This window comes from Vipera ursinii (assembly GCF_947247035.1).
Source record: "Vipera ursinii genome assembly, chromosome: 7".
In the NCBI taxonomy this organism is placed as follows: domain Eukaryota; kingdom Metazoa; phylum Chordata; class Lepidosauria; order Squamata; family Viperidae; genus Vipera; species Vipera ursinii.
Window position 1 is genome coordinate 76,610,763 of NC_139521.1, and position 12,066 is coordinate 76,622,828.

The following is a 12,066-nucleotide window of genomic DNA, read 5'->3' on the forward strand; positions in this document are numbered from 1 at the left end:
CTCCTGCTTGAGGAAGGATCAACTTTGTCTCTCGGTTTCTCAGATGGTAAACTGATACTCTCCTCTGGTATCTTCCGTCCAATTCTGCTGACTGGGGGTGGGGAGGGGGCAGGAGGAAATAAATGAGTTTCCATTTCATTTCTCTTAGTCACGGTGGGCAATAAAGACGTTTTGGACTGAGGCCACCGTGGTGAATCAGAGTCAGCAGCCCCTGTGGAAAATCCCCAGGGTGTGGAGCCCAAATGCCCAGAGCACTCACTATGCAGGCTGGAAACTTTCTGCTGAGTGCACAACTTTTATTGCTCCGTTTAAGGATTAAAGCAGGAATTGTGCCTGGCTAGGGAAGACCAAAGGCAGCTTGATGGGCTCCATGAGAGAACCTGAAACTCAGGAGGAATTTCCCCGACAGTGAGAACAATTAATCAGTGGAACAGCTGGCCACCAGAAGTTGTGGGTTGCTCCATCACTGGAGGTTTTAAAGAAAAGATTGGATAGCCACCTGCCTGGAATGGAAAAGGGTCTGCTGCTTGAGCAGAGGGTTCGACTAGAAGACCTCCAAGGTCTCTTCCAAGTCTGCAATTCTGTTATCTAAGACACTGCCACAAAATAGAGGGCGGGGGTCCACCTATCCTCCAAAGCGCCCGAAGGCAGGACAAGAAGCAACGGATGGAAACCAATCAAGGAGAGAAGCAACCTGGAGCTAAGGAGGAATTTCCTGAATGGAAGAACAATTAACCAGTGGAACAACCTGCCACCAGGAGCTGTGGGTGCTCCATCACTGGAGGCCTTCAAGAAGAGATTAGATAGCCATTTATCAGAAATGGTAGAGGGTATAGGCCAGGGGTAGGCAACTTCAACTCCCAGAATTCCTGAGCCAGCATGGGGAAACTATGGCCCCCTTTAGGACTTGTGGACTTCAACTCCCAGAATTCCTCAGCCAGCATGGCTGGCTCAGGAATTCTGGGAGTTGAAGTCCAGGAGTCCTAAAAGAGCCAAGTTTGCCCACCCCTGCTTTAGTCTATGTGTCCTTTTGCCCCTGGAGCTTGCTTAAGCGTATAGTATGTATGTGTCTGCATCTAGTCCAGGGGGTTGGACTAGATGACCTCCAAGGTCTCTTCCAACTTCTTCTTCTTCTTCTTCTTCTTCTTCTTCTTCTTCTTCTTCTTCTTCTTCTTCTTCTTCTTCTTCTTCTTCTTCTTCTCCTTCTCCTTCTCCTTCTCCTTCTCCTTCTCCTTCTCCTTCTCCTTCTCCTTCTCCTTCTCCTTCTCCTTCTCCTTATTATTATTATTATTATTATTATTATTATTATTATTATTATTATTATTATTATTATTATTATTATTATTATTCTGCAATTGATGGATATTTGGTTATTCTACCTCTGTTGCCAAGACTCGCCACGTCCTATTCAGCTTGTGGGCCTGTGTCATCTCATCTCCTCCCTTTCAAACTGACGCGTCATACGATATTACCTTTCAGTTACCACTCTCTGCCAATGGACTCTTTCCTAGGGGTGATCCATCCCCTCCCTGGCCTGGCTCTATTCATAGCTCCTATTCATTTCTCCCAGGCCGCCTCTTGGCAGCCCTCCGGCACCTGTTGGGCTGATGACGGGATTGCTGGCAAAGGAACAGCTGGCAGGGGCAGAGAAGGCCTCTGCCTTAGCCCTCGGCTCCGTTTCAGTGCCCCGGGAGCCACGGAGGAGCCTTGTGTGGTCGAGCACAATCATACAGAACGACGGAACAACAGGATAGCAGGATAGCAGAATAACAGACTGGCAAAGTGGCCGAATAAAGAGTAACAGGATGGAAAATGACAGAATTCTGAATAAAAGAGTGTAAAATAACAGACTGCAGAATGCAAAATGCAGAATAACAGAATGCAGAATAACAAAATGAAAGACTGGCAGAGTGGCAGAATAACAGAATGCAGAATAACAGAATAGCAGAATGGCAGAATAGCGAGTAACACGATGGAGAATGACAGAATTCTGAATATCAGTGTAAAATAACAGACTGCAGAATGCAAAATGCAGAATAACAGAATGCAGAATAACAGACTAGCAGACGGTGGTGTAGTAGAAACGCTCTCATTTTGTGCACCAGCCAGCCAGGATGGAGCTTGACTTCAGGAACTGGAACATGCCAAAATTTCCGGGTGCTGCTGAATCTTCCCATCTGGCTTGCAGGGTGAAGAGGAAACAGGAAAGGAAAAAAATTCTGGATGTGATTTTGCCAGATGTGAGTCCCAAAGAGTCCACGCAGTGCTGAGTTGTCCAGCCATCCCATCATAACAGGGTCAGAGAAGAGCTGAGCACGGCTTGCGTTGTGTGTGTGGAAAGACATCAGTCATCAATGTGGCTGCTACATCCTTCCATTGTGCTAAATGCTCTGAGTCACTTAAAAGAATAAGAGAGTTGGAAGGGACCTTGGAGGTCATCTAGTCCAACCCGCTGCTCTGGCAGGAGACCCTGCACCATTTCAGACAAATGGCTGACTAATCTTTTCTTTAAAAAAAACCTCCACTGTTGGAGCAGAATTGGACACACCTGCTCTAAGGATTTCAACTCCCGGAATTCCATATGCTGGTTGGGGAATTCTGGCAGTTGAAGTCCACACACACACACACACACACACACACACACACACACACACACACCTTCAAATTGTCAAGGCTGACCAACAGTGGATTAGAGACGCAGGTTTACATGGTCTTTCAAAGTCTAATTTTTTTCCCATTTTTCTAATCTGGACGTTGTGACTTGGTGGAGCAGTGGGCTAATGCCTCCTTAAGTAACCCCAGCTGCCTGCCATTAGTGCAGGTTCGAGTCCCACCAGGCTCCAGGTTGACTCAGCCTTCCATCCTTCCCAGGTAGGTAAAATGAGGACCCAGATTGTTGGGGGCAATTAAGCTGACTTTGTAATAATGCCGCTTGGGGGGGGGCGAAAGCCCTAATAAGCAGGCATATACATAGAATGAAGGCTACTGCTAAGCTTGTAAGCCACCCTGAGTCTTCGGAGAAGGGCGGGATATAAATGGGATTAAAATAAGAAATAAAATAAATATGGCCCCGAAACTCAAACTAAGGGATCATTCCAAGTTGCCAGACTGGTTTTTTTCATGGCGTGATTAAAATAAGAACTATTCCCACTTCATTTAAGTGAAAGCCTGTTGGGTGGCTTAGGGCCAGTCCCTCTTTTATCCCAACCCACCTCGCAGGTTGAAAAGGAAAAAAGCATGTTGGCCATCTTGCTTAGGATACCCACCCTTGACCTTCTGAAAGGGCCCAGAAAGCTGAGGGTGTCCCATTTTGGAGGGGGTTAGTGGAGCAGAAAGAAGATCCCACCTGTTCCCCCCCCCACATCTGTGCATTGGTTCTTTTTATCCATTTTAATATTCATTTTAATGTTTTCACTTTTGATGTCTGAGGTTTTAATGGCTTATTTATTTATTTATTTATTTATTTATTTATTTATTTATTTATTTATTTATTTATTTATTTATATAAACCGCCCTTCTCCCGAGGGACTCGGGGCTTAATCCTATCCTTGTTTTATTCTGCGTTTTAGGCTACAGTAAGCCGCTTGGTAGAAAGATGGGAGGCCTAATTAATAAATAAAAAAATAAAATAATAATAAATCGAATGAAATGAAAATAAAGTAACAAAATAAGATAAACTACAATTAAATACAATAACGAAACAAAATAATAAAATAAGATAAAGTAAAATAATAACATAATAAAACAAAAAAATCAGATAAAATAATAAAGTAAAATATAAACAAATAAATGTAATAAATATAATATATAAATGTAAAATACATATGAATATTATATATGTTTATATCGTATATAATTTATACAATGTATAAATATAAAAGAGATAAAATAAGGAAATAAAAATAAAACAGAATAAAGTAGAATAAGCTAAAGTAAAATAAAAAAATAAGAAAATAATTCAATAAAAAACTAAAGTAAAATGATAAAATTAAAAAAAGCAAGATCAAATAAAGCAAATAGCATGCCAGGAGCAGGTCTGGCTGGGTGTGTGTGTGTTGGGGGGGGGTCGTCTTGCCGGCCTAAGCCCAGAATCTCCACCCCACCCCACCCCCGCTCCGTCGCCGGGACCCTCAGGGCTATGCGTCGCCGGAGCATCCCTGCTTGCCAGCCTCCGAGCGCCCCCTGGAGGGATAACGCGGGATGGCCGCGGCGGCGCCTGGTCCTGATGCTGCGCGTCCGGCCCGCCGGAGCGGGGCGGGGCGGAGGAGGAGGCGGGCGGGGCGGGTCGGGGCTCGGACGGTCCGCTTTGCGCTCCTGCCCAGAGCCGGGGCAACGCGGCGACTGCAAGAACCATGCTCCGCTGCCTGCTCCAGCGCGCCTGCAGCCTGCCCGGCTCAGAGCGGGGCGACAAGCGGAGCGACCCGGTGGCCAGCCTGACTTTCCGAGGTGAGTCCCGGCCGCGCAGCAATCGCGGGGGGAGGCTGCCCCGGGGGGGGCGTGGGGGGGGACTCTGTCCTTCTCCGGGACGGGGCCGGCTGGCTTGGCAAGGGCAGGAACCAGCCAGCCCCCCCCCTCGCCCGCCCGCCCGCCCGAGTGGGCTGCTGCATTCTCTGCAGGTGGTGTTGCGGTGCCTTCCCTCGGGCCCCTCTGGAATTGCTGGACTCCAAAGCCCATCACCCCTCCCAACGGCCCTGCTGAGCGGCAGGTGCGGAGGGCTCCCGGGCAGCTCAATCGGGTGATGGTCCTGCCAATCTGTCAGTCGAGAACTTTGATTTGGAGGCCAGCCCCGCGCGGGTTTTGATCATTTCAGCTGTTGAGTGGTTGTAGCTGCACCGCGGTTTTTACAGGCAGTTCTAACTTCTGATTGGAAACTTGGGCGGCTCTATAAATGTATGAAATAAAATCAATCACTTGTTCTATCTATCTATCTATCTATCTATCTATCTATCTATCTATCTATCTATCTATCTATCTATCTATCTATCCTGTTTTGCCTGTGCTTTGGAAACATGAGATGGGAGGCTGAGAGCAGCTGATAGTAAGGAGGAGGAGATAGTAAGGAGAAGAAGTAAGAATTTCACACTCTGGGACAGAGGCTGCTCTCTACAATGGGCAGAGCAGTGGAGCTGTACCAAGTGTTGTCCTCCTCCTCCACGTTCTTCCTTTTTCTTCCTTCTTTCCCCCCATTCCTTCTTCCTCTCCTCTTCCTCCTCCTCCTCTTCATTTTTCCTTCTTCCTCCTTCTTCCCCTTTCCTTCTTCCCCTCCTCCTCCTCCTCCCTCTGCTTCAAAGACGGCCATTGAATTGTCCCCAGAATGCTGCCACCCAAAGGCTGTGCCTCATGGTCCTTCTAGAGAACTGCAGGCGGGTGTGCAGCAGGGGCAGTTGTGACTTGTGCTGGTATCTTTGATGGATTTACAGAGCCCCCCACCCTGGAGTCCGTACACCCTCTCTCCTCTTCTCCATCCGGGACTTCTCAGGGTCTGGTCAAAAAGGCCAAGAGAGTAAGCGTGGGGTGGCCATCCTAGCAGCCATCCTGTGGCCATCCAAGCTCTTTTTTACGGAGGTCACCCTGTTGATTTTTTTAAAAAACCGTGCCCTGCGGAGGCTACCTGCAGCCTACAAAACAGGGTAGTCCAGTTAGGGCAAGGGGCTTCAGTTACCGCGAGGTGGATTTTGAGGGTCTGTTAGGAGAAACGGATGGAAATGTGGTGATTCAGTGTCAGCCTGTGCTCCCAGCAGCTGAGTCCGGGGAATCTGAGGAGGAGGAGGAGGAGGAGAGGAGGCGGCGTTTGGAGAGCCTCCGGTGTCGGACGGAGGCTCTGATGCACTGCAGGACTCCCAGCCTGGCCCCTCCAGTTGTGTTCCTCATGAGGCTCAGCTGTGTGAGGAGGAGGTGTTGGACTCAGAGGAGTCACAGCTGAATCTGTTCAGAGACGCTAGAAGCAGAAGGCAATCCAGCCGAGCAGAGCAAAGAAAATCAATGAGGGAACTCAGTGAGAGGAGGAGAAGGCAGTGAGAAGCCTTGGGACTGATAATAAAAGGGGAAGGTGTGGGCAGGGCTGGTTGGTGAAGGCAACCATTTGTAGACATTCAAAGAGAATCCTGGTCTGTTCTTGATACTTCTGTTTAACTTCGTTTGTTGACTCTTGTTTGATATTTCGATTCATTTATTGAAGGAAATATTTGTTGCTTTTTTGTTTGAACTGTAAATAAATTTGGGTTAGGTTTTCCAGCCTATTGACTGTAAAAAAAGGAAAAAGGGGTTGTCCTTGACACACAAACAGGGCCGGTCGTAGGCTGGAACAGAACAGAAAAGCCGTTTGTGATTTACCAGACAGAAGGCAGAGACTGTCCTGGCAGCTCCCAGAGAGACAATGAGGGAGTCAATTTTGCAGAAGGAGCTTTGCTCTGTGATCCCCACCACCACCAGATCCCCCCCAAAGGCTAGATCTCTCTCTCTCTCCCTCTCCCTCTCCCTCTCCACCCCCCCCCTCTCTCTCTCTCTCTCTCGGCTTCACCCCTGGTTCTCCTCCCTTGTCTCCTGGGCTTCAGAGGTTGCTGAGGTCTGCTCAGAGCAGGGATCCCTGGAGAATGGCCTTAACGGAAGGACAGCAGAGATCCTAGGCGAAGAAGCTGGCTGGGACAAATGCGCTCCAGAAAACATTGAAATGAGGCTGGCTGTGTGTTTGTGTGTGTGTGTGTCTCACGTTTGGTTCCCATGAAGGATTCCTGGCCTTGCATGAGCAGGACCAGCCAATGTTATGCCAGCTCTGGTTTCCCCTGTGGCTTGGCTCGCTTGCTTGAATCACCGGCAGCAACAACCAGGCTAGCCAGCCCCTCTGGCGTTCACCAGGGACACCTCCATTGGTCTTCTGACACCTACCTCTTTAACCAAAGTCAGACAGGTAACAATTCAACAGATCAACGCAAGATGAATGGAATTAGATTATTATTTTTTTTGGAAACCATTTCTTCACACCTTCTGTTTTAAAAGAGAAATCTGAATTTAAATGCAGACATAAACAGGTCTGGAGCAGAAATGAAGATTGTGTCAAGACACCTCACTGGAGAGAAGGCTGAAGGAGTGGATTTCTTTTTTTGCATCCGGCCGCTCAGAAATTCACAGGGAAGATGAAATGCAGGGTTGCTCTTCCTTTGTCCCTGGGCCAAATATTGAAGTGCAGAGAAATCTGAGGGACACCCCAGGGGATCTTGTCTAACTTTGATTGTCCGTGTGGAAGATGTAGTTGTGCAGCTGCACGAACAGAAAGGCTAAGGAAGAAGAACTGTTGCCTTTAATTGTGGGGCTGAGGAAATTTACGAGGGCAGATCAGAAGCCCAAATAATTTTGCAGTACTAGAGGCGTCTGCAGGTGGTCGAAAAAAGTCAAGATGGCAGCAATGGCTGTGGGTTCAAAGCCCTCTGGGGCACCAATAAATAGGGCTGCAATTGCATGGCTATGGCATGCAACATGCTTTTTTGGACCCCCCCTCTGCAGACACCCCCCCCCAAATGATGCAAACGATAGTCTAAAACCAGCCTGTTCCCCAATATTGCCAGTCTTATTGCCCACCCTCCCATTGGCCTATGCAGCAAAAGACATTATTTTACCACATTCTGAAGTTTTTGAAACAGACTAGTTAAAAATCCTCTTTATCTCCCCTGCCCCCCCCCCCCCCCCGTTCATTCAATTATAGTCGATTTGTTTTGGGAAATGAACCCAACGCCTTGGAACTTCCCTGTCTTTTGACCTTGGTCTCCAGGATTTTGCCGGGTGACATTCAGCTCTTGCATTCCACAATTCCCTCCCTTGCATTCTACTCACCCCCTCCCTCCCTGTTTCTGTTGTCTGCTGGTGTGTGTGTGGGGGGGGAAGCATAGCGAGTCAAGCATGACACTTATCTGAAATATTTGGGGCACTTCATGCCAAGAAGATGCCGGTTGAAGAAAACCCCGATGCCAAAAAAGGGGGCCTTGGTGTCTACCTCTGAAAATGCAAGCAGGAAAGGAGAACGTCTCCTAGGGATGGTTCCAAGAGGCCAGTCTGGAAGACTGGAAGGTCACCTGATCAGAGAGAAACCAGCAAATGACAGAGCAACAATATCCGTCTCACAAAACCTTCAAAGATGGGCATCCTTGGCTGATTGACACTTCCTTGGATGGACCATGCTTTCTCTGCAGTGCCTGGTCTTTTTGGGGGGTGGGGGGGTCCTCCCTGTTCACCCCCCCTTCCTGAGCATTGCAAGTTTCCTTCCAGGGAGGCACTCTCCTCATTTGCTCGTTACTTCTTAGGAGTTTTTGCAGGAGCCCCTTCTTTTGGGGTGAAAGCCAGTTGGCCGTTTAGCTTAGGGAGAGTCCAAAGAAAAGGAAAAACGGGTATTTAGCTTCGGTTCATTCAAGAGACGGAGCCGATGTTTTTCAGGAAGAGGAGTTCCAAGTAGCCGCTTTTCTCTTCTTCAGGAATGGGGTTGAGGCGGGCATTGCCCTCAACTAGTTGTCTGATTAATCCGTGTCAGTTTCCTCCCATTATGTGCCTGATTGGTCTTTTTTTTTTTAAAAAAAAAAGACGACTCCCTTGACAGCGAAGAGAATGTGAAAAATGACCAGGTTGATTTCCGCTAGAAGAATTAAGATTGTAGCGTGAAGAAGTTGCTTGCTGCAGCTCTAAGTTGTGAAATTCTCTCTCTGTGTGTGTGTGTGTGTGTGTGTGTGTGTGTGTGAGAGAGAGAGAGAGAGAGAGAGAGAGAAGAAAAGGAAGGAGAAAGAAAGAAGAAAGAAAGGAAGCAAGAAAGAAGGAACAGAAGGAGAGACGTAAGGGGGGAGGAGGAAGGAAGAGAAGAAGAAAGAAGAAAGGAAGGAAGAAAAAGAAGGTAGAAGAAAAAAAGAAAAAATAAGGAAGGAAAGAGGGAAGGAAGAAAGGAAGAAAGAATGAAAAAGAAAAGAAAGGAAGAAAGAGAAAGAAAAAAAGAAAAAGAAAGAATATGTGTTCATGTAAACCCTCAACTAACTTCAGCATAGTTGATTAAATTAATCCAAGTCCCTGGTTTTAACAGCACTCAGACCTCGTCCCGTTGGGCTGCGTTCACACCAATAAGCAGACCCGAGACAGGTGTCAAGGTGGTCATTTCGGCCTCCAGGGCCTTCTTCCTTCAAAGCCGCATTTTCCCAGGGGGAATTGTATGGGTGCCGCTCTTTGCCCGGCTGCACCGGAGATTCAGAAATGCGGATTGCAGTTCCAGCTCCATGAGAGTCTGGGGTGGGGGGTGGGCGGGGGAGGAGGAACGAGAGGAATCCGGCAAGAGGACGCCTGGTGGCCTGTCTCCCCCTCCTCCCCCCCCCGGATGAAAATAGGGACCCTGGGCTAAATGGGGGCACCTCTATTTTTGCTCCCAGCCTCTCTGGGAAGGCAGATGCCTCTCTGCGTGGCTGGGTCAAAATTGCCTTACAGTCTTTGACTGGCCTAAAGGCAGAACTAGCAGCCCCTGGAAAAGAAGAGCGAAGGCAAAAACGCAGTGCAATTATTATTATTATTATTATTATTATTATTATTATTATTATTATTATTATTATTATTATTAACAATGATAATGATAATAATAATAGAAGAAGAAGAAGAAGAAGAAGAAGAAGAAGAAGAAGAAGAAGAAGAAGAAGAAGAAGAAGAAGAAGAAGAAGAAGAAGAAGAAGAAGAAGAAGAAGAAGAAGAAGAAAGTTGGAAGGGACCTTGGAGGTCATCTAGTCCAACCCCCTGCTCAGGCAGGAAACCCTATACCATTTTTAGGCAAATGGCTGTCCAGTTAAAAAAGAAAGCATCCATTTTTTTTAAATGAAATAAATAACTTGGCGTACCATAAAAAGCAACATTTTAACAACAGCGGGTGGGGTTGGGGGGATTGGACTAGAGCAGCGTTTCCCAACCTTAGGAACTTGAAGATGCGTGGACTTCAACTCCCAGAATTCCCCAGCCAGCTGGCTGGGGAATTCTGGGAGTTGAAGTCCACGCATCTTCAAGTTCCTAAGGTTGGGAAACGCTGGACTAGAGGACCTCCAAGGTCCCTTCCAACCCTCTTCTTCTGTTATTCCCATGGTGTTTATTAGTGGTGAATTGAATTTGTTGGCCGCCCATCTTGCCCATCGTTGGGTTCAGCCTTTACAGGCTAACAACAGGCAGATGCTGACGCTGATCCGTTGGATTCATTGGCCTCCTTCGTTTTCGGGAAATCGCCCTGCAGTTCCTTTTCAAAAAACGCCGGCCCTGCATCTCTTCTGGGAAACGGCCGCAGAGTGACCATATATAGCTGCCTTCAGTTCGGCTGCTGGACTGGGAGGAGATGGAGGGGAGGGGTTGGCCGCAGCTGCCCCAGACGGACCTTCCGCCAGCCTTTGGCCCTGGGGACCCTCCTATTGTTCTGGGGTCCTGCTTTAGGACTCACTTCCTCTTCCTTTGGGGCGTTTGAGCAGCGCCCGGCACTTGAACGGGCTCTGCCTGCTTCTTCAGCCAGAGCCCAGCGGCTTTGCTTAATTTATGGGCCGACAGAAGGAAATATCCCCCACGCACGCACGCAAGAGCAGCCCAAGATAGAATTTGCACTAGCTGCCAGATGAGCTGTGTTAACCCTCTCCGCGCTCCGCTTTCCAGCTCAGACCCAGCTAGTTTGACCGTCCAGATTCCGCCTGTAACCAAGGGGTTCCAGGAGGCTGGACTACTGCGTCCAGTTTGGGGCACCCCATTACCAGGAGGATGTTGAGACTCTGGAAAAAGCGGAGTGAAGAGCGACTCAGATGGTTAAAGGCCTGGAGATCAAAACATATGAAGAAGGGTTGCAGGATTTGGGAATGGCCAGTCTAGAGAAAAGAAGGATTAAGGAGGTTAGGGTTAGGGTTGAGCTTGGGGGTTTTCTTGCAGGCGTTTCATTACCAACTAGGCAATGGAGGAGGAGGAGGAGGACTGTGGGGTCCTTGGTGCCCTCTGAGCTGGGTGGTTTTCTTGCAGACATTTCATGACCCAGCTAGGTAACATTATCAGTGCTGAAAGGGAAGGGAGGGGGTTAAGAGAGGAGGAGGATGACGACGACTGTGGGGTCCTGGGTGCTCTCTGAGCTGGGTGGTTTTCTTGCAGACGTTTCATTACCCAATTGAGTAACATCATCAGTGCTGGAAGGGAGTGGGGTTGGCAGAGAGGAGGAGGAGGAAGATGATGATGAGGAGGAGGAGGATGGAGTCCTTGGTGCTCTCTGAGCTGGGTGGTTTCCTAGGCAACGTCATCAGTGCTGGAAGGGTGTGGGATTTGCCCCGTTTGTGCACCAGTGGCTTGCCCTGTCAGTGTTGTTGGGAATGCTGCTTTCTCTTCGGTGTCAACTTTTGTGGACAGGTTGTGTTGCCCAGATAATCCTCGACTTATAACCACAGTTGGGATCAGAATAATCAGACGGTTATTAAGAGAGTCACGCCCAGCCAGCGCGTGAACCGAATCCTTCGCTCTGATATGATTTCCGCCCGCAGGGATCTTTTGGGGACCAGCTGCCCTGGGAGGTTTGTCTGGGGAGTCTTTCTCACTCGCTCACTCTGCTTCCTTGTAGGAGTGAAAAAGAGAACGAAGGTGATCAAGAACAACACCAACCCTGTGTGGAACGAGGTGAGTCTGTCTTCGGCACCATTCGAACCCAGATCTCAGCTTCTGCAAAGTCTGTCCTCCTTGCTCTGAGCAGCCGATTAAGCAGCAGGCCCATCCCTCTTGGGCAGGGAGAAGGAGGCCCAAATGGGTAGTCGTCGTAGTAGTAGTAGTAGTAGTAGTAATAATAATAATAATAATAATAATAATAATAATAATAATAATAATAATAATAATAGTGATTATGGGCACAGAGCAGAACTAGAAACAAGAAGCAGTAATAATAGTAATAGTAATAATAATAGCAATAATAAGTAGTAATAATAATAGTGGTGGTAATAATGATAATAGTAATAATAATATTGATTATGGGCACAGAGCAGAATTAGAAATAATAGTAATAGTAATAATTATGGGCACAGAGCAGAACTAGAAATACTACTACTACTACTA

At 47.8% G+C, this 12,066-nt stretch overlaps 1 protein-coding gene across 1 annotated transcript in view; it reads left to right on the forward strand.

Annotated features, from left to right (window-relative positions):
- The first annotated feature begins 3,539 nt into the window (after window positions 1–3,539).
- DYSF (dysferlin) overlaps window positions 3,540–12,066 on the forward strand; it is a 113,365-nt gene continuing 104,838 nt past the window's right edge. Inside the window, exons 1-2 of the mRNA XM_083368049.1 lie at window positions 3,540–4,446; window positions 11,582–11,637. Of these exons, the coding sequence (XP_083224175.1) occupies window positions 4,353–4,446; window positions 11,582–11,637 (150 nt within the window). The 5' untranslated portion in view covers window positions 3,540–4,352. The remainder of the gene's footprint in view (window positions 4,447–11,581; window positions 11,638–12,066) is intronic.